The sequence below is a fragment of the Rhinoraja longicauda genome, chromosome 30 (assembly GCF_053455715.1).
Source record: "Rhinoraja longicauda isolate Sanriku21f chromosome 30, sRhiLon1.1, whole genome shotgun sequence".
In the NCBI taxonomy this organism is placed as follows: Eukaryota; Metazoa; Chordata; class Chondrichthyes; order Rajiformes; family Arhynchobatidae; genus Rhinoraja; species Rhinoraja longicauda.
Genome location: NC_135982.1, coordinates 9,112,395 through 9,137,192, shown reverse-complemented (window position 1 = coordinate 9,137,192; position 24,798 = coordinate 9,112,395). Strand labels below are relative to the sequence as shown.

At 48.8% G+C, this 24,798-nt stretch overlaps 1 protein-coding gene across 1 annotated transcript in view; it reads left to right on the top strand.

The window, feature by feature from the left end:
- noc2l (NOC2-like nucleolar associated transcriptional repressor) overlaps nucleotides 1-24,798 on the top strand; it is a 146,197-nt gene that overhangs the window by 61,833 nt on the left and 59,566 nt on the right. The window contains exons 13-14 of the mRNA XM_078425031.1: nucleotides 20,181-20,294; nucleotides 22,698-22,799. Coding sequence (XP_078281157.1) covers nucleotides 20,181-20,294; nucleotides 22,698-22,799 — 216 coding nt within the window. The remainder of the gene's footprint in view (nucleotides 1-20,180; nucleotides 20,295-22,697; nucleotides 22,800-24,798) is intronic.

The window sequence follows — 24,798 nt, the reverse complement described above, 5'->3', positions numbered from 1 at the left end:
TTATCGGAATACTTCACAGCATGATTTGGGGAAAGCTCTGTCCAGGACTTCAAGAAATTGCAGAGAATTGTGGACCATGACACAAACCAACCCTCCTTCCATTGACTCCATCTGCTCTTCACTCTACCGTTGCAAAGCCATCAGCATAATCCAAGGCCCAAACTCACTCCCTCGTCTCCCCTCTCCCATCTGGCAAGAGGTACAGATGTGTGAAAGCACACACCTCCAGGTTCAGGGACCGTTTCATCCAAGATGTTATCAGGCAACTGAACCATCCTATCACCAACTAGAGAGCGGTCCTGACCTGCCATCTATCACATTGGAGTCCCTCGAACTATTGTCTAATCAGACTTTACTGAACTTTAGTATAAGAAGATAACTGCAGATGCTGGTACAAATCGAAGGTTTTTATTCACAACATGCTGGAGTAACTCAGCGGGTCAGGCAGCATCTCGGGAGAGAAGGAATGGGTGACGTTTCGGGTCGAGACCCTTCTTCAGACTGAACTTAATCTTGCACTGGCCATTGTTCCCTTTATCCTGTATCTGTACGCTGTGGGCGGCCTGATTGCAATCATGTGTGGTCTTTTTGCTGACTGAGTAGCACTCGACAAAAAGCTTTTCACTGACAATAAACTGAACTAAACTCTTAAATGCCACATTGTGTCTGCCTCCACCACCATCCCGGGCATCACCCGTTTATCTCTGGGCTTGTAACCATCGAGGATCTTGGTCGGCATGGAGAAGGTGGGCCGAAGAGCTTGTTTCCGCGCTGTACAGACCGATGAACGTAAGATCTGTGCACATTAATGGTCGCATGTCCCAGCACGTGCTGTCTCCCTGCTGTACACATCTTCTTTGCCGAGGAGAGGGAAGGTGGGGCTACGCAGTAAGAGGCTCATCAAAGGAGTAGTCTTGCTGCCACATGGTAGACAAGTCAATTCTTTCTGTCATGGGCCTCCTCCAGTGTCGTGGTAAAGCCCACCGCAAATTGGAGGAACAGCACCTCATATTTCGCTTGAACAGCTTACACCCCAGCGGTATGAACATTGACTTCTCTAACTTTAGATAGTTCCTCTGTCCCTCTCTTCCCCTCCCCCTTCCCAGTTCTCGCACCGTCTTCCTATCGCCACCTATATCCTTTCTTTGTCTCGCCCCCCCCCCCCCCCCCCCCGACATCAGCCTGAAGAAGGGTCTCGACCCGAAACGTCGCCCATTCCTTCTCTCCAGAGATGCTGCCTGACCCGCTGAGTTACTCCAGCATTTTGTGATAACTTCTTTTCTTGAGATAGCCCGCGAGTCCCGACATCACCTCTTCCCTCTTTCCAGCTTCTGCTTTCTATTTTGGTTTTGTTTCGTGATGCGGTCTTTCACCGACCAGTGATCCGATCACCCACATCCCACGCCACCAGTGGGGCGATTTACAGGGGCCAATCAGCCTACGAACCTGCACGTTTGCAATGTGGGAGGAGACCGGAGCACCCGGAGAAAACCCACGTAGTCACTGGGAGATCGTACAAACTCCATTCAGACAGCACCCAGAATCAGGATCAAACCTGGGTCTCTGGCACGGTAAGGCAGCAACTCTACCACTGCGCCACCCTGCTATCCTGTTGAAAACCACTTCCCTCTTTGGCCAACATGAGTGCTGCCCACAGTGGAGCCAACCCCCCAAGCCACAGCTGCCAGTCTGGCCACACATGCCCCTTTAGTTCATCAAACAGCTGATTACCTGCGCTTGATCAAGTGGCACAGTGGCACAGCGGTAGAGTTGCTGCCTTACAGCGCTTACAATGCCAGAGACCCGGGTTCGATCCTGACTGCGGGTGCGTTTGTACGTTCTCCCCGTGGCCTGCGTGGGTTTCCCCCGGGTGCTCTGGTTTCCTACAACACCCGTTCATGATTGAAAATGGACACACAATACTGGAGCAACTCGGAGGGTCGGACAGCATCGCAGGAGAAAAGGAATAGGTGACGTTTAGGGTCGAGACCCTTCTTCTGACCCGTAGTCTGATAACAGCAAGGAAGAAGCTGATTTTGAATCTGGTGGTAGTGTAAGAAAATAACTGCAGATGCTGGTGCAAATCGAAGGTATTTATTCACAAAATGCTGGAGTAACTCAGCAGGTCAGGCAGCATCTCAGGAGAGAAGGAATGGGCGACGTTTCGGGTCGAGACCCTTCTTCAGACTGATGTCAGCGGGGCGGGACAAAGGAAGGATATAGGAGGAGACAGGAAGATAGAGGGAGATCTGGGAAGGAGGAGGGGAAGAGAGGGACAGAGGAACTATCTAAAGTTGGAGATGTCAATGTTCATACCGCTGGGCTGCAAGCTGCCCAAGCGAAATATGAGGTGCTGTTCCTCCAATTTCCGGTGGGCCTCACTATGGCACTGGAGGAGGCCCATGACAGAAAGATCAGACTGGGAGTGGGAGGGGGAGTTGAAGTGCTCAGCCACCGGGAGATAAGGTTGGTTAAGGCGGACTCAGCGAAGGTGTTGAGCGAAACGATCGCCGAGCCTGCGTTTGGTCTCGCCGATGTAAATAAGTTGACATCTAGAGCGGCGGATGCAATAGATGAGGTTGGAGGAGGTGAAAGTGAACCTCTGTCTCACCTGGAAAGACTGTTTGGGTCCTTTGATGGAGTTGAGGGGGGAGGTAAAGGGACAGGTGTCTGGTGGTACGTGCTTTCAAATCTTTTGCTCCTCTGCCCGATGGGAGCAGGGAAGAAGAAGGAATGACGGAGGTGTGAGTGGTCCTTGATCCTGCTGGCTTGATTAATTTGCAGTGCGAAACACCGACAACTTTGGAGCTATCAATGGTGGCAGATGGATTGCCCCCATGGAGCACACTGGAAGGAATAGCTTGACCAGGTGGCAAGGAAATGCAGATGCTGGAATCTTGCATAGTGCACACAGAGTTTGCATTGAGGACATAGCGGAAAAGATCAGGGAGTGCAGCAGAGAAAGTAAATAGGGTGCTGATTATAATGGGGTAGGCCATTTAGAACGGAGATGAGGAAAAACTTTTTCAGTCAGAGAGTTGTGAATCTGTGGAATTCTCTGCCTCAGAAGGCAGTGGAGGCCAATTCTCTGAATGCATTCAAGAGAGAGCTAGATAGAGCTCTTAAGGATAGCGGAGTCAGGGGGTATGGGGAGAAGGCAGGAACAGGGTACTGATTGAGAATGATCAGCCATGATCACATTGAATGGCGGTGCTGGCTCGAAGGGCCGAATGGCCTCCTCCTGCACCTATTGTCTATTGTCTATCATCTGTGCTGGGCATGGATTGGCACTATATCGTCTGAAGAAGGGTCTCGACCCAAAACGTCACCCATTCCTACTCTCCCGAGATGCTGCCTGACCTGCTGAGTTACTCCAGCATTTTGTGAATAAATCGATTTGTACCAGCATCTGCAGTTATTTTCTTATACTGCTGGAGTAACTCAGCAGGTCGGGCAACATCTGTGCTGGGCTTGGCTGGGCAACGTTTCAGGTCGGGACCTTTCTTCAGACCTCTAGTGCAGGGTGACACAAGGAATTGCAAATGCTGGAATTGTGCACAGAACTCAAAGTGCTGGAGTAACAGCCGTTCGGGCGTGCAGCGGAGGTTTACTAGGTTAATTCCTGGAATGGCGGGACTTTCATATGTTGAAAGACTGGAGCGACTAGGCTTGTATACACTGGAATTTAGAAGGATGAGAGGAGATCTTATCGAAACGTATAAGATTATTAAGGGGTTGGACACGTTAGAGGCAGGGAACATGTTCCCAATGTTGGGGGAGTCCAGAACAAGGGGCCACAGTTTAAGAATAAGGGGTAGGCCATTTAGAACTGAGATGAGGAAAAACTTTTTCAGTCAGAGAGTTGTGAATCTGTGGAATTCTCTGCCTCAGAAGGCAGTGGAGGCCAATTCTCTAAATGCATTCAAGAGAGAGCTAGATAGAGCTCTTAAGGATAACGGAGTCAGGGGGTATGGGGAGAAGGCAGGAACGGGGTACTGATTGAGAATGATCAGCCATGATCACATTGAATGGCGGTGCTGGTTCGAAGGGCCGAATGGCCTCCTCCTGCACCTATTGTCTATTGTCTATCATCTGTGCTGGGCATGGATTGGCACTATATCGTGTCGGGACCCGGCTTGGAACCGCCAGTGCAGGTGGCCGGAGCGATCGGGCGTCTTGCCCTCAGTCCGAGGCCCGGCCCATTAAATACCTTCATGCATTTTGCTCTTTTGAGTAAAATCACAGGAACCACATGACATCAATCACTCGGTGTGCTTTATTCACACCGGTTACAGAAACGTAATGCAATGTCACATCGTCTCTCGAGCACAGAGTCCCCTCCAATTCCCTGACTGCTCACGTACTCTACAATGGAAATACTGAACCATATCTGGCAAAGAACAACATCCGCACTCTCAGTGGGTGATTTACAACAAAGACCGTTCGTTCATGGAATAGTGGCAGCACCAGTGTTAATTGCCCATCTCTAATTGCCCTTGGGAAAATGTTGGTTACCTTTCGTTCTCATGCTCTGTGATGAGGTCAGAGGAGACTCACAGGTTAAGTGTGTGTGTGGACAAAGATCCAGCCGATGGAGTTCAGTATTTGGGGAAAGACGGCATTGCCTATTTTAGCAGGAAGTATGAAATAGACAATAGGTGCAGGAGGAGGCCATTCGGCCCTTCGAGCCAGCACCGCCATTTAATGTGATCATGGCTGATCATTCTCAATCAGTACCCCGTTCCTGCCTTCTCCCCATACCCCCTGACTCCGCTATCCTTAAGAGCTCTATCTAACTCTCTCTTGATTGCATTCAGAGAATTGGCCCCCACTGCCTTCTGAGGCAGAGAATTCCACAGATTCACAACTCTCTGACTGAAAAAGTATTTCCTCATCTCCGTTCTAAATGGCCTACCCCTTATTCTTAAACTGTGGCCCCTTGTTCTGGACTCCCCCAAGATTGGGAACATGTTTCCTGCCTCTAACGTGTCCAACCCCTTAATAATCTTATATGTTTCAATAAGATCCCCTCTCATCCTTCTAAATTCCAGTGTCGCTCCAGTCTTTCAACATATGACAGTCCCGCCATTCCGGGAATTAACCTAGTAAACCTACGCTGCACGCCCTCAATAGCAAGAATATCCTTCCTCAAATTTGGAGACCAAAACTGCACACAGTACTCCAGGTGCGGTCTCACTGGGGCCCTGTACAACTGCAGAAGGACCTCTTTGCTCCTAGGATGGAGATATATTATCTAAAAGGGGGGAGGCTGAGGGCAGAGGCAGTGTGAACTGAAGCCTGGTTTGTAGAAGGCCAACGTGTAAGTACAGTGAGTAATTAGGAAAGCTAACAAAAGGTTTTAACTGAATACAAAAATGGGGATGGACACAAAATGCTTGAGTAACTCAGCAGGACAGGCAGCATCTCTGGGGAGAAGGAATAGTCAACACCCTTCTTTAGACTCTGGGTCTGTAGAAGGGTCTCGGCCCGGAACGTCACCCATTCCTTCTCTCCAGAGATGCTGCCTGACCCGCTGAATTACTCCTGCATTTTGTGTCTATCTTTGGTGGTAACCAGCATTTGCAGTTCCTTCCTACACTAAAATATGGAGCTTGGCTTCATTAATATCTTAGATAGATGCAAAACGCTGGAGTAATTCAGCGGGCCAGGCAACGTCTCTGGAGAAAATGAGTGTGTGACATTTGGAGTCGAGGTCTGATTTTCTCCATTTTCCATGTTCTCCAGCGATGCTGCCTGTCCCCGTTGAGTTACTCCAGCATTTTGTGTCTTATCTTTGGTATAAACCAGCATCTGTAGTTCTTTTTATTTCACATATCTTATCTAGGTAACCAATGGTCAAGTCAAGTCAAGTCAATTTTATTTGTATAGCACATTTAAAAACAACCCACGTTGACCAAAGTGCTGCACATCTGATTAGAAAAAAAAAAAGAAACATACAGTGGCGAACTGATCGAACTGCTGCCTCAGTGCCAGAGACCCCGGTTCAATCCTAACCTCAGCTGCTAACTTGGTGGGATTTGTACCTTCTTCCCATGACCATGTGGGTTTCCTCTGGGTGCTCCGGTTTCCTCCCACATCCCAAAGACAACACAAAGACCTGCGGGTTTGCAGGTTGATTGGAGTCTGTAAATTACCGCTAGTGTGTAGGGCCCTTGGATGGAGTTGAGGGGGGAGGTAAAGGGACAGGTGTTGCATCTCCTGCGGTTGCAGGGGAAAGTCCCCGGGGATGGGGTGGTTTGGGTAGGAAGGGACGAGTGGACCAGGGAGTTACGGAGGGAACGGTCTCTGCGGAACGCAGAAAGGGGAGGGGATGGGAAGATGTGGCCAGTAGTGGGGTCCCGTTGTAGGCGACGGAAATGTTGGAGGATGATTTGTTGGATACGCTGGCTGATGGGGTGGAAGGTGAGAACGAGGGGGGTTCTGTCCTTGTTACGAGTGGGGGGAGGGGGAGCAAGAGCAGAGCTGCGGGATATACTGTGGGATATACTGTGGGATGATGCTGCCTGACCCGCTGAGTTACTCCAGCATTTTGTGATACCTTCGATTTGGTACCAGCATCTGCAGTTATGTTCCTGCTCCTGGTGTGTAGGGAATGGGCTAACGTAGAACTAGTGTGAACGGGTGATTGAGGGTCGTCATGGGCTCGGTGGGCCGAAGGGCCTGTTTCCAGTGCTGGAGTAACGTAGCGGGTCAGGCAGCATCCCTGAGAACATGGTGATGTTTCAGGCTGGGACCCTTCCTCGGACTCACCAGGATTCACAGAGGAGGAGCAGTGAGAGAGGGTCTCGCGGAACTCCCACCGGAGAGAGGAGAACATCGTCAAAGTAGGCACAAAATGCTGGAGTAACTCAGCGGGAGAGGCAGCATCACAGGAGAGAAGGAATGGGTGACGTTTCGGGTCGAGCCCTTCTTCAGACTGGTCAGGGATAAGGGAAACGAGGGATATAGACGGTAATGTGGAGAGATAAAGAACAATGGATGAAAGAGATTCAAAAAGGTAACGATGATAAAGGAAACAGGCCATTGTTAGCTGTTTGTAGGGTGAAAATGAGAAGCTGGTGTGACTTGGGTGGGGGAGGGATAGAGAGAGAGAGGGGATGCCGGGGCTAGCTGAAGTGAGAGAAATCCATACTCATACCACTGGGCTGTAAGCTGCCCAAGCGAAATGTGAGATGCAGTTCCTCCAATTTGCGTTTAGCCTCACTCTTGACAATGGAGGAGGCCTGGGACAGAAAGGTCTGTGTAGGAATGTGAAGGACAATTAAAGTGTCCGGCAACCGGGAGATCAGGTAGGTTCAGGCGGGCTGAGCGAGTCTCTGTCGCTGTAAGGCAGCAACTTTACCGCTGCTCCACTGTGCGTGAAAGCTTTGGAAAGGGTTCCGTGGAGGTTACCAGAAATGTGCTTGGATGAGTGTGAGAGGAAACCGGAGCATCAGGAGAAAACCCACACGGTCGCAGGGAGAACGTGGCAACAGACGTCACACGGGTCAGGATCGAACCCGGGTCTCTGTCGCTGTAAGGCAGCAACTCCGTGCCTTTGTTTCAGATCTGTTCCCTCACTTCCCACTTCAGCCATCTTGTAGCCTGCTGCATGCCTATAATGCAACAACAGTCACCCTTCGCGAGTTCTTCCAGCTGGAAGCCGTCTCTTGCCACGGTTCTGTGGTACGACGGTGACCTGGTAATTGTACTGAACTAACAACCAGTCTATTGGACCAGAGGCACCAGGTTGAATTTCACCACAGGAGTTTGTGAATTTATAATTCAATAACTGAAGTCAATCTGAAATAAATCTTGGGTATTTATTCACAAAATGCTGGAGTAACTCAGCAGGTCAGGCAGCAGGTCAGTCTGAAGAAGGGTCTCGACCCGAAACGTCACCCATTCCTTCTCTCCTGAGATGCTGCCTGACCTGCTGAGTTACTCCAGCATTTTGTGAATAAATACCCAAGATTTGTACCAGCATCTGCAGTTATTTTCTTACACTACCTGAAATAAATCTTTCTCAGGGGAGAGTTTCAGGTAGGGTAACTGTAAGGAATATTGGAAGAGCACATCTAATTCCACACCATCCTTAAGAAAAGGAAATTTACCATCCCTGCTCCCTTGGTGTGTGTATATAACATCGAACAGCACAGGTACAAAATGTCAGTGCTGAACAAGGTAAACTTCGCAACTCTGTGATGCCTTTGTCTCCTGCACCTAATGAGTATGTTCATCTCTGGCCTTTGTCCAACCATCTGCCTATCTAAAATACCCCTCGCCTGTCTTCACCCATGACCTGCCACGCTTTGTCCTGCCCACTCTCCCCTGACTCAGTCTGAAGAAGGCTCTCGATCCGAAACGTCGCCCATTCCTTCTGCCCAGATATGCTGCCCAAAGATACTAGAGGAACAAGAAGGACCACTCCATTGAAATCGCCCATACTGAAGTGTAGTACGCAAAGGAGCGTACTATCAATTCACAGATTTTTGTTATTTTTCTTTTTAAATGTTTCTGCAAGTTTCTGCCTACTAAAATGGCGCTGTGACATACTACGGTTTTTAGGGTCGAGTGGTCTATCTTGTATCTTTGATGCTGCCTGACCCGCTGAGTTACTACAGCATTTTGTGTCTATCCCGTGTAAACCAGCATCTGCACACTTCCTCTCTTCTGGCTTCCTTTCCTCCCATCCCAACGATCAGTTTCGAGAAGGTTTCCGACCCGAAACGTCACTTATCCACATTTTCCAGGGATGCTGCCTGAGTTATCCCATACTCCAAAATGTCTTTCCTTGGTAAACCAGCATCGGGAGTTCCTTGTTTACACAGGTTAAACTAATCTCCTCTGCCTGCACCTGATCAATATCCCTCCACTCCCTGCATTTCAACGTGCCTATCTAAAACCCTCTTAAAGGCCACTATCGTATCTGCCACTACCACCACAACTCAACTAAACTGTGTTCCAGGCACCTACCTCTATTTGTGTTAATGTTGAGATTATCGTAGTTGCAATGGAAACTCTGTATAAAAACATGTGCAGTGCAGAATCACAAGGCCTTTCTAACCTATTGGGATGTACAAAGAGCTACTGATGCTAAATTCTGGATCGGACACCAAGGCGATTTAGTTAGTATCTTTTGAAATACTTAAAGTGCTGACTTTGATTTAAGGTCGTAAAGTATTTTTGTTTTACTGTGGATGGATGGCGCTGAGTAGCTATCTTGCTCCTGAACTAGGCGGAGAATCGTGCAGTCTCTGATTGATTGGAATATACAGCATAGAAACAGGTCCTTTAGCCCACCTTCCACGCCGGCCTTTCATCACCCGTTCACACTAGTTCTATGTTATCCCACTTTCTCATCCCACTTCCTGCACACCAGGGGTAATTTACAGAAGCCAATTTACAGACGAAACTGGAGGAAACCCAGGCGGTCACAGTGGGAAGGTTACAAACTCCACACAGACAGCGCCCACGGTCAGGATCGAACCCAGGTCTCTGGCACTATGAGGCAGCAGCTCTACCCGCTGCACCACCGTGCCGCCTCTAAGTGCCGCAGGAATGCTGCATGGTGACATGTGCCATCGTGCCAACACAGCATTTAATTCGACCTCTGTGGTCTGCACAGAAAAGGGAAAATATTTTACTGAATATTAAAAAAACGCAAGGGAGATTTCGAGCGAGTATTTTTTCGACAAATAATATTCACTATAAACATTTTGACGGGTCATTATCAATTTGCATTTGCGGGCAGCAGGGTGGCTCCATCTACTGTGCTGGAGGACCTCAACATGCCAGGCAGCATCTGTGGCGGAATTCAATGTTGCTTGCTCCACAGATGCTGCCTGACATGCTACGTTCATCCAGCAGCTTGTTATCGTTTTGCTCAATGTTCCAGCGTTTGCACTTTCTCTTGTCGCCTGTGGATGGGACAGGATCAGAGGGATGCGGGCCAAATGCGGGCAGGTGGGACTAGTGTAGGAGGGGCATGTACGGCGACGTGGGCAGGTTGGGCCGAAGGGCCCGTTTCCACGCTGCGTGACTCTCATTTTGCAGCATCTGCACTTATTTTTGAATTTCCCGAATTCTGCCTGGGACCTTAATGGGTGAATTGAGCACAGAGCTGTGGTTGTGACTGGCCCATTGTTTGACACTACTGGAGTGTGATGGAGAGAAGCAGGCACAAATCTCAGGTCAAATCCACCTTTCAAGGACCTTTAATGAAGAAAATCAAAATGTTGGCCCAAATTCCCTTTATCCTTGCCAGCCATCAAATTTTCAGTAAAGAAAGAATATGCACTTCACTAGTATAAGAAAATAACTGCAGATGCTGGTACAAATCGATTTATTCACAAAATGCTGGAGTAACTCAGCAGGTCAGGCAGCATCTCGGGAGAGAAGGAATGGGTGACTTTTCGGGTCGAGACCCTTCTTCAGACTAGTGTCTCTTTCAAGCCTTTCCAAAGTGTTTTGTTTAGTTTAGAGATACAGTGCGGAAACAGGCCCTTTGGCCCACTGATCCCCAGGCAGTCCAGGCACTGAAACAGGCCCTTTGGCCCACTGAGTCCGGGCAGTCCAGCGATCCCCCATTACATTAGTCCTGTCCTGCGCACCAGGGCCAATTTACACATTAGTTAACCTACAAACCCACACGACTTGGGGGATGTGGGAGGAAACCGGAGTCCCCGGAGAATCTCCGTGCAGTCACACAGGGAGAACTTACGAACTCCATACAGACAGCAGCCGTCGTCAGGATTGGACCCAGGTCTCGGACCAACAGTTGCCAGAAAACCAATGGTGGCCCTGTGGGTTGTATCGTAGACAGTGAAGAGGCGATTGAGAACTATGATGCGATATTGATCAGCTGGGCACGTGGGCCGAGGAATGGCAAATGGAGTCTAATTCAGATGAATTCAAGAGATAGTTAGATTTAGCTCTTTGGGCTAACACAATCAAGGGATGTGGGGAGAAGGCAGGAACGGGGCACTGATTTTGGATGATCAGCCATGGTCATATTGCATGGCGGTGCAGGCTCGAAGGGCCGAATGGCCTACTCCTGCACCTATTTTCTATGTTTCTGTGAATGCAAGGTGCTGCAAATCGAAGCTAGAACTTTCACAGTGAATGCTGGGGCCCTGGAGAGTGTTGTAGAACAGAAGGACCAAAGAGTACAAGTGCACAGGACGCTAAAAGTGGCGTTGTGGACGTGCAGTGGCGGCGAAGAAGCCTCTTAACACACTGGCCTTTGTCAGTTAAGGCATAGAGTATAGAATTTGAGGCATTATGTTGCACTTGTACCTGACATTGGCGATGCCATGTTTGGTGTATTGTGTTCAGTTTTGGTCTTTAGGAAAGATCCCATTGGGCTAGAAGGAGCACAGCCCAAAAAATCGAGGGTATTGTCACAAGACTCAAGGGCGTGTGGTTGAGACGAGAGAGGAACGATTTAATGGGAAGACGCAGAGGATGGGACATTCGTGGAACGAGCTGGCAGAGAAAGGGATGAGCCAAGCACATAAACATTTAAGAGACGTTTGTACAGGCACGTGGATGGGAAAGGTTTGCATCGAATGGATCGAACACAGTCAGACGGGCACCTTGGGCGGCACGGGGTTTTTAAAAGTTTTTTTTTAAATCAAAAATATTTATTCAAATATTAAAATAATATATACAATACAATAAAACCAAAACAGAACCCACCACCAGAATATTATACAAACAAATATACCAATTGAAACTATTATACAATTATATTATAATCCCCATCCAGGATGCATCCAATCCCCCGCGGTGCCCAGCGGTCCCGGAAATCCCCCAGGGTGCCCGTGGACAGCGCGCGGTCCCTCTCCAACACCACCCGGGCGCAGATGTAACCCCAGAAAAGGGATAGGCAGCCGGCTCGGGCTTGGGCGGCACAGTGGCTCAGCGGTGGAGCCGCTGCCTTGCGGCACCAGAGACCCGGATTCGATCCTGACGGCAGTTGCGGTCTGAGGAGTTTGCACGTTCTCCCCGTGACCTGTGTGGGTTTTCCCCGGGTGCTCCGGTTTCCTCCCACGTTTCTAACACGTACAGGTTTGTAGGTTGACTGGCTTCGGTAAACAGATTACAAACTGTCCCTAGTGTGTAGGGGTAGTACTAGTGCACAGGAATCGCTGTGTCTCTAAACAAAACTACAAAAACCTCGGTCTGCGTGCACACGTTGAACCGAACCACCTGTTTCCATGCTGTCCGCACTCTGATTCCACAACTCCCACTGGATTTTCACAGACAGCAGAGAGCAAATGGAGCCTTGCGTTATTGTCCGGTTGGAAACATCCCCATCCAACCGTGCAGCGGTCACTGGAATGCCAGCCAGTGTCCTGGCCTAGGGAGCAAACCAGTAGCCTGACAGCAGGGAGAGAGAGAGAGAGTTGCCACTTCAGCACAGCGTTAGATCTTATTGAGGTCGAGGATCCTGACCGGAACCCGCTACTGCTTTATATTTTTCACCAGATTAAAAAAATCCCACTCTCTGGCACCTTCTGCCTGAATATCTTGGCCAGATTGGAGCACAGGATGTCCTTGCCTGTGGGTAAGAAGGACCTTCTAGCTGAGCTTGCGAGTTGGTGGAGCGGCAGTCACCTGGGAGTTGCGTTGTTGAGCCGCATCGAGGCCTCTGTCGCTTCCCAGCTCAGGCAACCCCATCGGTCACAGACCTGAACCGTGGCTTCTGTGAGACTGAGCCATCGACTGGCTTGACAGAGATGGGGGGGAGGGCAGGAAGGTAACCAGCAACTTCCCCCTCTGGGAGAAATGATGTGGAGTTAGAGAGTTAGTATAAGAAAATAACTGCAGGTGCTGGTACAAATCGAAGGTATTTATTCACAAAATGCTGGAGTAACTCAGCAGTCGGTCAGCATCTCAGGAGAGAAGGAATGGGTGACGTTTCGGGTCGAGACCCTTCTTCAGACTGATGTCAGGGGGGGCGGGACAAAGGAAGGATATAGGTGGAGACAGGAGTTAGAGAGTTTGTCTTTTACCCATTCCCGATGAACACATCGCCAGATAAATGCGTGGCTTGGTTCCAGGAATGTCTTTTAGCGTCCGAAGCCTGTCTGCTGGCTGACACTGTTTAGTTTGGTTTTAGTTTAGAGATACAGTGTGGAAACAGGCCCTTCAGCCCACCAGGTCCACGCCGACCTGTGATCAACCCCTACGCTAACACTATCCTCCTACACACTAGGGACCATTTACAATTTATACCGAAGCCAACTAACCTACAAACCTGTACATCTTTGGAGTGTGGGAGGAAACCGGAGCACCCGGGGAAAACCCACGCATGACACGGGGAGAGGCGTGCAAACTCCGCACAGAGAGCACCCGTAGTCAGGATCAAACCCGGGTCTCTGGTGCCGTGAGGCAGCAACTCTACCGCTGCGCCACCGTGCCTCTTGGATGACCCTTTGTATCGTCAGTGGTGTGAGAACATTGGGCCTTAAATTCGGAGATTGGAACTGATGCTAATAGACCTGTGAGGCTTCACTGAAGTGATGAAAAAGGCGAACGCTTGTGTGGGATTACCAGGTTCAGAAAACGCTGGCACATTCCAACACCTCTCCCCGCTACGGGATGTGCTTTGTAAAACCCAGGCAGCAGCTTTCAGGAAGGGCTTGCTGGAGGACGTGGTAATAATTCATGACCCTGCACATCTGGTATTCAGTGCGAGGAGGAGTGAATGATGGCGGGGGTGGTCAGAGCGGGACCGGCTCGTTTGAGGTGTACTCTATGGCTCGAAGGGTCCAGGCTTGTGGTTGACCAGGGCAGAGTTTTACTGAAAAACCAGCTCACATTTCGCTCAAATATATAATAAACAAAAGCTCTGTCCATATGTTGTCAAGCTGGAAAAGGTGCAGCGAAGATTTCAGAGAGTCATCGAGTCATGCAACGTGGAAACAGGCCCTTCGGCCAACTTGCCCACACTGACCAACATGTCCCATTTACACGAGTCCCACCTGCCTGCATTTGGCCCATATCCCTCTAAACCTATCCTATCCATGTACCTGTCTAAATATTTGTTAAGCGTTGTGAAAGTACCTGCCTCAACTACCTCCTCTGATAGCTCATTTCGTACACCCACCACCCTTCATGTAAAAAAGTCGTCCCTATGTTTCCTACTAAATCCTTCCTCCCCTCACCTTAAACCGATGCCCTCCGGTCGTTGATTCCCCTACTCTGGGTAAAAGACTCAGTGCAACTAGCCTTTTTGTTCCTCTCGTGATCTTGTACAACTCCACAAGATCGCCCCTCATTCTCCTGCGCTCCACGGGATAGTCCTAGCCTGCTCAACCTCATCTTTCGCTCAGGCCCTTGAGTCCTGGCAACAACCTCACAAACCTCTGCACCCAAGGATGAATGTTTTAGAAGATTTGGCAGAGGGCTGTGTCAATGGCACATTTTACATCTCGAGAATTTTGCAGTTGAAGTTCCAATATAGGCCTGATTTAGCGATAACTATTTCAGTTTAGAGATACAGCGTGGAAACAGGCCCTTCTGCCCATCAAGCTCGCACCGACCAGTGATCCTCGTCGTACACTAACACGATCCAACACACCAGGGACAATTTACAATTTTTACCTAAGCCAATTAACCTGCAAGCCTGGTATTTATTCACAAAATGCTGGAGTAACTCAGCGGGTCAGGCAGCATCTCAGGAGAGAAGGAATGGGTGACGTTTCGGGTCGAGACCCTTCTTCAGACTGATGTCAGGGGGGCGGGACAAAGGAAGGATATAGGTGGAGACAGGAAGATAGAGGGAGAACTGGGAAGGAGGAGGGGAAGAGAGGGACAAAGGAACTATCTAAAGTGGGAGAAGTCGATGTTCATACCGCTGGGCTGCAAGCTGCCCAGGCGAAATATGAGGTGCTGTTCCTCCAATTTCCGGTGGACCTCACTATGGCACTGGAGGAGGCCCATGACATAAAGGTCAGACTGGGAATGGGAGGGGGAGTTGAAGTGCTCGGCCACCTGGAGACCAGTTTGGCTCCCAACCTGCAACCCTGCATGCCTTTGTAGTGTGGGAGGGAACTGGAGCTCTCGGATAAAACGCACACGGTCACGGGGAGAACGTACAAACTCCGTACAGACAGCACACGTAGTGAGGATTGAACCCAGGTCTTTGGCGCTGTAAGGCAGCAACTCTAGCCCTGGTAACGTTTTTTTCTGTTACGACCTCCCTTCTTGACTGGCGCCGGGCCATAGAAATTGTCCTTGGTCATCTTCCCTTATTCTTTTTCAGTATAGAGTCGTAGAATCATAGATCACGGAAGCAGGAGCCTGAAGTCATCCATGCTGACCAAGATGCCCCATCTAAGCTCGTTCTATTTGCCCATGTTGGACCCATGTCCCGCTAAACCTTTCCTATTCATGTATCTGTCGAAATATCATCAGTGTACCTGCCTCAACTACTTCCTCTGGCAGCTCATTCCATATATACCAGTCATTGAAAGCAAGCGTGCAGGTGCAGCAGGCTGTGAAGAAAGCGAATGGTATGTTGGGATTCATAGCAAGAGGATTTGAGTATAGGAGCAGGGAGGTTCTGCTGCAGTTGTACAGGGACTTGGTGAGACCACACCTGGAGTATTGTGTACAGTTTTGGTCTCCTTATCTGAGGAAAGACATTCTAGCCTTAGAGGGAGTACAGAGAGAAGGTTCACCAGATTGATCCCTGGGATGGCAGGACTTTCATATGAAGAAAGACTGGATAGACTAGGCTTGTACTCGCTTGAATTTAGAAGACTGAGGGGGGATCTTATAGAAACATATAAAATTCTTAAGGGGTTGGAGAGGCTAGATGCGGGAAGATTGTTCCCGATGTTGGGGAAGTCCAGAACCAGGGGTCACAGCTTAAGGATAAGGGGGAAGTCTTTTAGGACCGAGATGAGAAAACATTTCTTCACACAGAGAGTGGTGAGTCTGTGGAATTCTCTGCCACAGAAGGTAGTTGAGGCCGGTTCATTGGCTATATTTAAGAGGGAGTTAGATGTGGCCCTTATGGCTAAAGGGATCAGGGGGTATGGAGAGAAGGCAGGTACAGGTTACTGAGCTGGATGATCAGCCATGATCATATTGAATGGCGGTGCAGGCTCGAAGGGCCGAATGGCCTACTCCTGCACCTATTTTCTATGTTTTCTATGTTTCTATGTATATACCACACTCTGTGGAAAAAGTTTCTCCTCGGGTTCCTATTAAATCTATCCCCTCTCACCTTAAATCTATGCAGTGCAGTTTATCATTCCCCTACCCTGCGGAAAAAGAGGTGCTGTGCATTCACTCTTATCTGTTCCCCCTCATGATTTTATGCACCTCTATATAGACACCCCTCAGCCTCCTGTGCTCCCACGTAAAGTCCCAGCCAGCCCAACCTCTCCCTATAACTTAAGCCCGTGAGTCCAGGCAACATCCTCGTAAATCTGCACTGCACTCATTCCAGCATAATGGCGTCCTTCCCTTTGGCAGGGTGACCAAAACTAAACAATACTCCACGTGCAGCCTCACCAACGTTGTGCACAACTGGAACAGATCGGCCCAACGTCTATACTCAGTGCCCTGACTGATCGAGGCCAATACAATACAAAACAATACAATACAATACAATACAATACAAAACAATACAATACAATACAATACAATATATCTTTATTGTCGTTGTACAGGGGTACAACGAGATTGGGAATGCGCCTCCCATACCATGCAATAAATTAATTAGTTAGTCGGTATTAATTTAAACAACCCAATGAAACAAATTGTAACAGTTTTAAAACAGAATAAAGTGCAAGTAGATCTGTGCTGGATCACTGTGCGATGTGACCATCCGGCTCAGCAGGAACGGTTCATAGCAGCTATGGCCCTGGGGATGAAGCTGTTCCTGAGTCTGGAGGTGCGGGCGTAGAAGGCCTTGTATCGTCTGCCCGATGGAAGGAGTTCGAACAGACTGTTGCAGGGGTGTGAAGAGTCTTTGTGGATGCTGGTGGGTTTTCTGAGGCATCGTGTGTTGTAGATGCCCTCCAAGGCTGGTAGCTGTGTTCCGATGGTCTTCTGAGCTCTATGGACTACCCACTGAAGAGCTTTCCTCTCTGCCTCCGTGCAGCTGAGGTACCACACAGAGATGCCATGTGTTAGGATGCTCTCTATGGTGCAGCGGTAGAATGTCGTCAGCAGCTGTTGGGGTAGACCAGACTTCTTCAGCGTTCTCAGGTAGAACAGTCGTTGCTGTGCTTTCTTGACCAGCGCAGCAGTGTTATTGGACCATGTTAGGTCCTCCGAAATGTGAGTGCCCAGAAACTTAAAGCTGGACACTCTCTCCACACTGTCCCCGTTGATAAAGATCGGGGCGTATTCCCCGTTATGTGACCTAGGGAAGTTGATGATCAGCTCCTTGGTCTTGGTGGTATTTAGGGACAGGTTGTTATCGGAGCACCTGTCCGCCAGGTTCTGCACCTCCGCTCTGTATTTTGTTTCAATGTGTCAATGACCTTCTTTACCACCCTGTCCACCTGTGACACCACAACAGGGAATTATGTACTTGTACTTCTAGATACCTCTGCTCTAGATCCCCCCCCACCACACACACACACACACACACACATACAATTCACTGTGAATTGACTTCCCAAAATGCAGCAACTCACCCTTTAAATTAAACTCCAATTGCCATTTCTCGGCCCAATTGTCCAACTGATGATGATCCTCTGTAATTCTAATTCGAAATAAGTTTCTGGACAGCCTAAGATGCCACATATTCTAGTGTCATCTGCAACCTTACTAATCAGGCCTTGTACATTCTCATCCATGTCGTTGATATAAATGATAAACTGCAATGGCCGCAGCACACATCCCTGAGGCCCACCATTATCAGTAGAGGTTGGGCAGACTAGGACTTTATTGCCAAACCCTTGAATTCCCCTTCCCATTCCTACACTGACCTCTCTGTCCCAGGCCTCCTCCATTGTCAGAGTCAGGCTAATTGAGGCGATCGGAGGAGAATTTCGAGAAATCAAAATTCAATATTCATACCCAGTGGTTTGAATATTGATTTCGTGAACTTCAAGTAACCCATGCATTCCCTCTCTCTCCATCCCTCCCCCACCCGTCCTTCCAGCTTCTCGTTCTCACCTAGCACACAGCTAACAGTGGCTTGTTTCTTTTATCATCGTTACTTTTTTGGCATATCTTTAATTTGTTTGTTCTATATCTCTCTACATCACCGTCTATACCTCTCGTTTCCCTTTCCCCAGACGAGTCTGAAGAAGGGTCTTGACCCGAAACGTTGCCCATTCCTTCTCTCCTGAGATGCTGTATGTCCCGCTGTGTTACTCCAGCATTTTGTGTCTATCTAGGACTTTATACCTTCTAGTAAAGGACCCAAAACCACAACCCCATCTCACCACTAAATTCTTACTTTGTCACCACAGGCTGTATCATAGGAGTCATGATGGCACAGGTGGACGATGTATGGCCCATCAAGTCCATGTTGGCTTCGTGCAGTGAGGGCCATTCCTGAATCACAAGAGTTTCCCCCCATTGCTCATCTAATTTCCTTTGGAAATGCTCGATCTGTTTCAATTTCCCTGCCGGCACTGAGTTCCAGATCAACGCTTCTCTGCGTGAAAGCAGGTTTTTCAGAATAGTCATTGTCAGGACATTTATCAGCCGCTGATTTATATTTAGTTTAGTTGAGAGATACAGCCTGGAAATAGGCCTTTTGGCCTGCTGAGTTGCCACGGCAACCTTCGATCAGCTCTATGCTGGTTCCGTGTTATCACACTTTCACGTCCTACACACGAGGGGCAATTTACAGAAGCCAATGAACCGACAATCCCGCACTTCGTTGGAATGTGGGAGGAAACCGGGGCGCCCGGAGGAAACCCACGCGGTCACGGGGAGAAGGTACAAACTCCACACAGACAGCACCCGAGGACCCCTCGGTGGTCTGATAACTGTGGGGAAGAAGCTGTTCCTGAAGCGGGTGATTCGTTCTTTCAAGCTTTTGTATCTCCTGCCCGACAGGAGAAGGGAGAAGAGGGGTGAAAATGGTCCTTGATATTTTTTTGGTGGAGCTTATTTAGGACTTTGATGAGAAGAAATGTTGTCACTGAGAAGGCTCTTGAATGTGTCTTGTGGTAGGGCTTTTATTCCCTGAAACTCTAAACAACCAATAGCAAATATGTTCACCTCTGGCCTTGTGATGTACAAGAGATTATTGATGAGGCGGCTGGAGATGGCCGGGCCCAAGACACTGCTCTTAGAAACTTCACCAGTGATATCTGCTACCAAACAATGAAGATCTTCTCTCACTGACTGAGCAAGAGGGTTTGCTTTTTGCGGCACGGTGGCGCAGAGGTAGAACTACTGCCTTACAGCCTGAAACCCGGGTTCGATCGTGACTACGGGTGCCGTCAGTACGGAGTTTGTACGTTCTGCTCGTCAACTGCATGAGTTTTCTCCGAGATCTTCGGTTACCTCCCACGCTCCAAAGACGTACAGGGTTTGTAGGTTAATTGGCTTGGTATGAATGTAAAATTGTCCTCGGTGGTGTGCGTGTAGGGTAGCGTTAGTATGCGGGGATCGCTGGCCGGTGCGGACTCGGTGGGCCGAAGGGCCTGTTTCTGTGCTGTGTCTCTAAACTAAACTAATCACGTTTGATAGATGAAAAACACTGGAGCAACTCAGTGGGTCAGGCAGCATCTCTGGAGGAAATTAGTTCATCGTGTTTAACTTCCAAAGCGCGCTGCAGGAATAGGGCGGCACGGTAGCGCAGCGGTAGAGTTGCTGCTTTACAGCGAATGCAGCGCCGGAGACTCAGGTTCGATCCTGACTACGGGTGCTGCACTGTAAGGAGTTTGTACATTCTCCCCGTGACCTGCGTGGGTTTTCTCCGAGATCTTCGGTTTCCTCCCACACTCCAAAGACGTACAGGTATGTAGGTTAATTGGCTGGGTAAATGTAAAAAATTGTCACTAGTGGGTGTAGGATAGTGTTAATGTACAGGGATCACTGGGCGGCACGGACTTGGAGGGCCGAAAAGGCCTGTTTCCGGCTGTATATATATGATGATGATGATGATGATGAATATTTTGTAAAATGGTGGAAGTGCCATTTCTGAGTCTCGCTCGGCCTAATTATGATTGTGTTTTTCTCTCCAGATTTTACAACAGACCGATTTTAATAAGAAACCAGGGCGGATGAGTGTTCGACCAATCAACTTTGCTGTGGTCCTGAAGCTGTCCACTGCTAATCTCCAGGAAAAGGCTTACAGAGTACGTAGAAGGACTGGTCATCGTTGAAGGACCACAATGACCATGTAATGGGTAAAACACACAGAGTGCTGGGTCTAGGCCTCTCCCCATCACCACAGACACTATCGCATTGACATGATTGATGGTGAACTGCCAAAGTGTGAGAAAGTGAACCTCTAATAACACCTGCATTCCAGGAAAAGACACGGAGTGCTGGAGTAACTCAACGGGTCAGGCATCATCTTGGGAGAACATGGATAGGTGACATTTCAGATCAGGACCCTGCTTCAGTCTGATTGTAGGGACTCCAAGCGTCACCTATCCACGTTCTCCAGGGATACTGCCTGGCTCGCTGAGTAACTCCAGCACTTTGTGTCTTTTTTTTGGGAACTATCTGCAGTTCCTTGTTTCTGGAATGAAGTGAAGAAGTTCCTTTGTGTTGAAGATACACCGATCACTATTATTTCCGTCTGAAGAAGGGTCTCGACCCGAAACGTCACCCATTCCTTCTCTCCTGCGACACTGCCTGACCCGCTGAATTACTCCAACATTTTGTGTCTGCCCTTGATTTAAACGAGCATCTGCAGTTTTTTTCCTACACTATTATTTCAATACCGTATCTGCGGTTCCTCATATCCATATTTCTTGAATTCTAAGAGTTCATTTTCTCACACTCTGTAGAGTTGCTGCCTTACAGCGCCAGAGACCCGGGTTTGATCCTGACCACTGGTGCTTGTTTGTACGGAGTTCGTACGTTCTCCCCGTGACCCGTGTGAGTTTTCACCACGGGATCTCTGGTTTCCTCCCACACTCCAAAGACCTACAGGCTCAGCGGTTAATTGGCTTGGCATAGTTGTAATGTGTCCCTGGTGTACGCAGGACAGTGTTAGTGTGCGGGGATCGCTGGTCGGCGCGGGCTCTTGGTGGGCTGAAGGGCCCGTTTCCGCGCTGTATCTCTGAACTAAACTAAAAAACTAAACTTTACTTAAGATCCCCTAGACCTAAGTGCATCACTAACGCCTGCTTTACACCACAGTGTCAGTCAGTCTCAGACAGCAGGAGTCAGCACACTCTCTCTGGATTAGCACTTCAATGTGTTGGTGTGTGATTTATCTCATTTACAGTCGTTGAATAAGACTTTTGTTACAGATTTCTCCCATTCAATTTATTTTCTTGTTTGTCTAAAACCTTTGACATGTGCAACCAAATCAATTGGTGCCACTCTCTAAATAAACCCCTTGCTAAGCATGAAATGGAAAAATTGAATCTTTTTTTATCCCCGTGGATGTGCTGAATGACGGCGTGCTTTCTGTGATATTTGACTCATGCTCTTGTGATTTGCAGCAGTTGCAGCTGCTGAATGTTGTGAATAAACGCTTTATTCTACCACGACTGTCTGCTTTAGTTTAGTGTACAAATACAGTGCGGAAGCAGGTCCTTCGGCCCACCGAGTCCGAACCGACAGCGATCACCCTGTACACCAGTTCAATCCCACGCACTGGGAACAATTTACAGAGGACAATTAACCTACAAACCTGTACGTCTTTGGAGTGTGGGAGGAAACCGAAGATCTCAGAGAAAACCCACGCAGGTCACGAGGAGAACGTAAAAATTCCATACAGACAACCCCCTCAGTTAGGATTGAACCCGGGTCTCTAGCGCTGTAAGGCAGCAACTCTACCGCTGTGTCACTGTGCCCTATCTACTTGCGTTGCCACCTTCAGTGAGCTATGAACTTGGACTCTAAGATCCCTTTGCACATCAGTGCTATTAAGGGTCTTGCCATCAACTGTGTACTCTCTCCTTACACTGAGCTTCCCAAAGTGCCAATGTCTTTATAAAAGAAGTTGTAAAATAAGCTTCACACACTGCAATTACTAAGGCACAAAATAATCTGTTGACTCAAGGAACTGCAGTAGCTGGGACCTTGAACAAAACACAAAGTACTGGAGGAATTCAGCAGTCAGGCAGCATCTGTACAGGGAATGAACAGAGAATACCTTTGGTTGGGGGGCCTTCTTCAGGCATGGTCATTTGGTCAGGGGATTAGTTTCGTTTAGAGATACAGCGTGGAAACAGGCCCTTCGGCCCACTGAGTCTGCACCGACCAGCAATCCCCGCACATTAGTACTATCCTACCAGGGATAATTTACATTTATACCAAGCCAATTAACTTGCATACCTGTACGTCTTTGGAGTGTAGGTGGAAACCGAAGATCTCGGAGAAAACCCACGTGGTCACATGGAGAACATACAAACTCCGTACAGACAACAGCACCCATAGTCGGGATGGAACCCGGGTCTCCAGCGCTGTTAGGCAGCAACTCTACCGCTGCGCCACCGTGCCCGCCCACGGTTAATCTCAAAGCTCATGTTTTACGTGCTGGAATATTATGGCTAATGCTTTCAAATGTTACGTTGCAGGATGGTTTGATCGAGCAGTTGTATGACCTGACCCTGGAGTACCTGCACACTCAGGCACACACGATTGGCTTCCCGGAGCTGGTGCTACCTGTTACCATTCAGGTACGGAGACGTTCATGAAAATGTGGTGTTTAGTGGGGAAGGGGGATTAAGGGGCATGGTTTGGAATACACGTGTGAATGGGTTGCAGGGCAAGTGTGTCGTGTATGGTGGGCGTGGTATAGTGTGTATGTGTGTGTTTGGGGGGTATATAGTGTGTGTGCGTGTGGCTATATAGTATGAGTGTGCTCATGGAAAACTGCGCGACGCACATTATCTGGTATCACCGACTATTTCTACGACATAAAACAATTAAACAGTGTTCGTACTCAAACTGTACGTAGTTTGTACGTTCCCCCTGTGACCATGTGGGTTTTCTCCAGGTGCTCGGGTTTCCTCCCACATTCCAGAGCTGTAGGTTTGTAGGTTAATTGGCTCTGGTAAAATTGCTAATTGTCCTCGGTGCGTAGGAGAGTGCGAGGGTACAAGGTGATCGCTGGTCGGCGTGGACTCAGAGGGTCGAAGACCTCTAACGTCTACAGTCTTTGCCTGTGCTGTGCTGATATGTGTTCTTGCAAAGTCCCACCTGCCTTTGAATCAGGATCAGTCTTGGGCCAGCAGCAGCTGGTCCCATTTAAAATGAACAAGAGCACTGGGTGGAGCTGTTATCAGGCAACTGAACCATCCTCCCACAACCAGAGAGCAGTCCGGAACATGTTCCCAATGTTGGGCAGGAAACATGTTCCCAATGTTGGGCAGGAAACATGTTCCCAATGTTGGGCAGGAAACATGTTCCCAATGTTGGGGGAGTCCAGAACAAGGGGCCACAGTTTAAGAATAAGGAGTAGGCCATTTAGAACTGAGATGAGGAAAAAAAAATTCAGTCAGAGAGTTGTGAAACTGTGGAATTCTCTGCCTCAGAAGGCAGTGGAGGCCAATTCTCTGAATGCATTCAAGAGAGAGCTGGATAGAGCTCTTAAGGATAGCGGAGTCAGGGGGTATGGGGAGAAGGCAGGAACGGGGTACTGATTGAGAATGATCAGCCATGATCACATTGAATGGCGGTGCTGGCTCAAAGGGCTGAATGGCCTCCTCCTGCACCTATTGTCTATTGTCTATAACAACTATCTACCTCACTGGCGAACCTCGGACTTTGCTGGCTTTACCTTGAGTTAAACGTAATTCCCTTATTGCGTGTCCATACGCTGTGGACGGCTCGATTGTAATCACGTATTGCCTTTTGCTGACTGGTGAGCACGCAACAAGAGCTTTTCACTGTACCTCAGCACACGTGACAATAAACTAAACTCAACTGAACTGGAAGGTTCAGCGGTAGTCAAGTCAAGTCCAGTTTATTTGTCACATACACATAAAAGATGTGCAGTGAAATGCCACCCACCATCGTGTGGGAGAGAGCGAGGGGGTGGAACCGGAACGCTCCCAGAACACAAGGCGTGGGATGCAAGTGGAGTTAGCTACGTCAGGAGGGGGCTGGGAGCCGGCTTGCCTGATTTTAAATCACCAGCAAGGAAGCTCCTTGAATATATTTAATCACGGACAGAGATTTTAATCGCAGTGCGCAGACACGCCTATGGCGCCAGTAAAATGATGCGCAGAAAATTGGTGGCTAATTAGGTGTTAAATTCAAGAGCGCAGTGTAGCTGACATGAATCTTGGAAGCACCCGTTGCAGTTGTTAATTGCAAGAGAAGGTATGGGAAGTGCAAAGAGTCTAACTGAAGCAGGTCCCTGCAAACCCTGGCCAGAGGCACACCGCCTGCACTATTCTTTGGGAGCCAGGTGTAGTGTCGGGCAGGGAGACTGCTGCTGTAGGCTTTCTGCACCTCGATCATGGAACAGTACAGCACAAGAACAGGCCCTTCGGCCACAATGTCTGTGGCAAACATCATGCCACGATAAACCAATCTCCTCTGCCTGCACGTGATCCATATTCCTCCATAGCGTGATACAGTGTGAAAACTCAAGTTTAAGAATAAGGGGTAGGCCATTTAGAACTGAGATGAGGAAAAACTTTTTCAGTCAGAGAGTTGTGAATCTGTGGA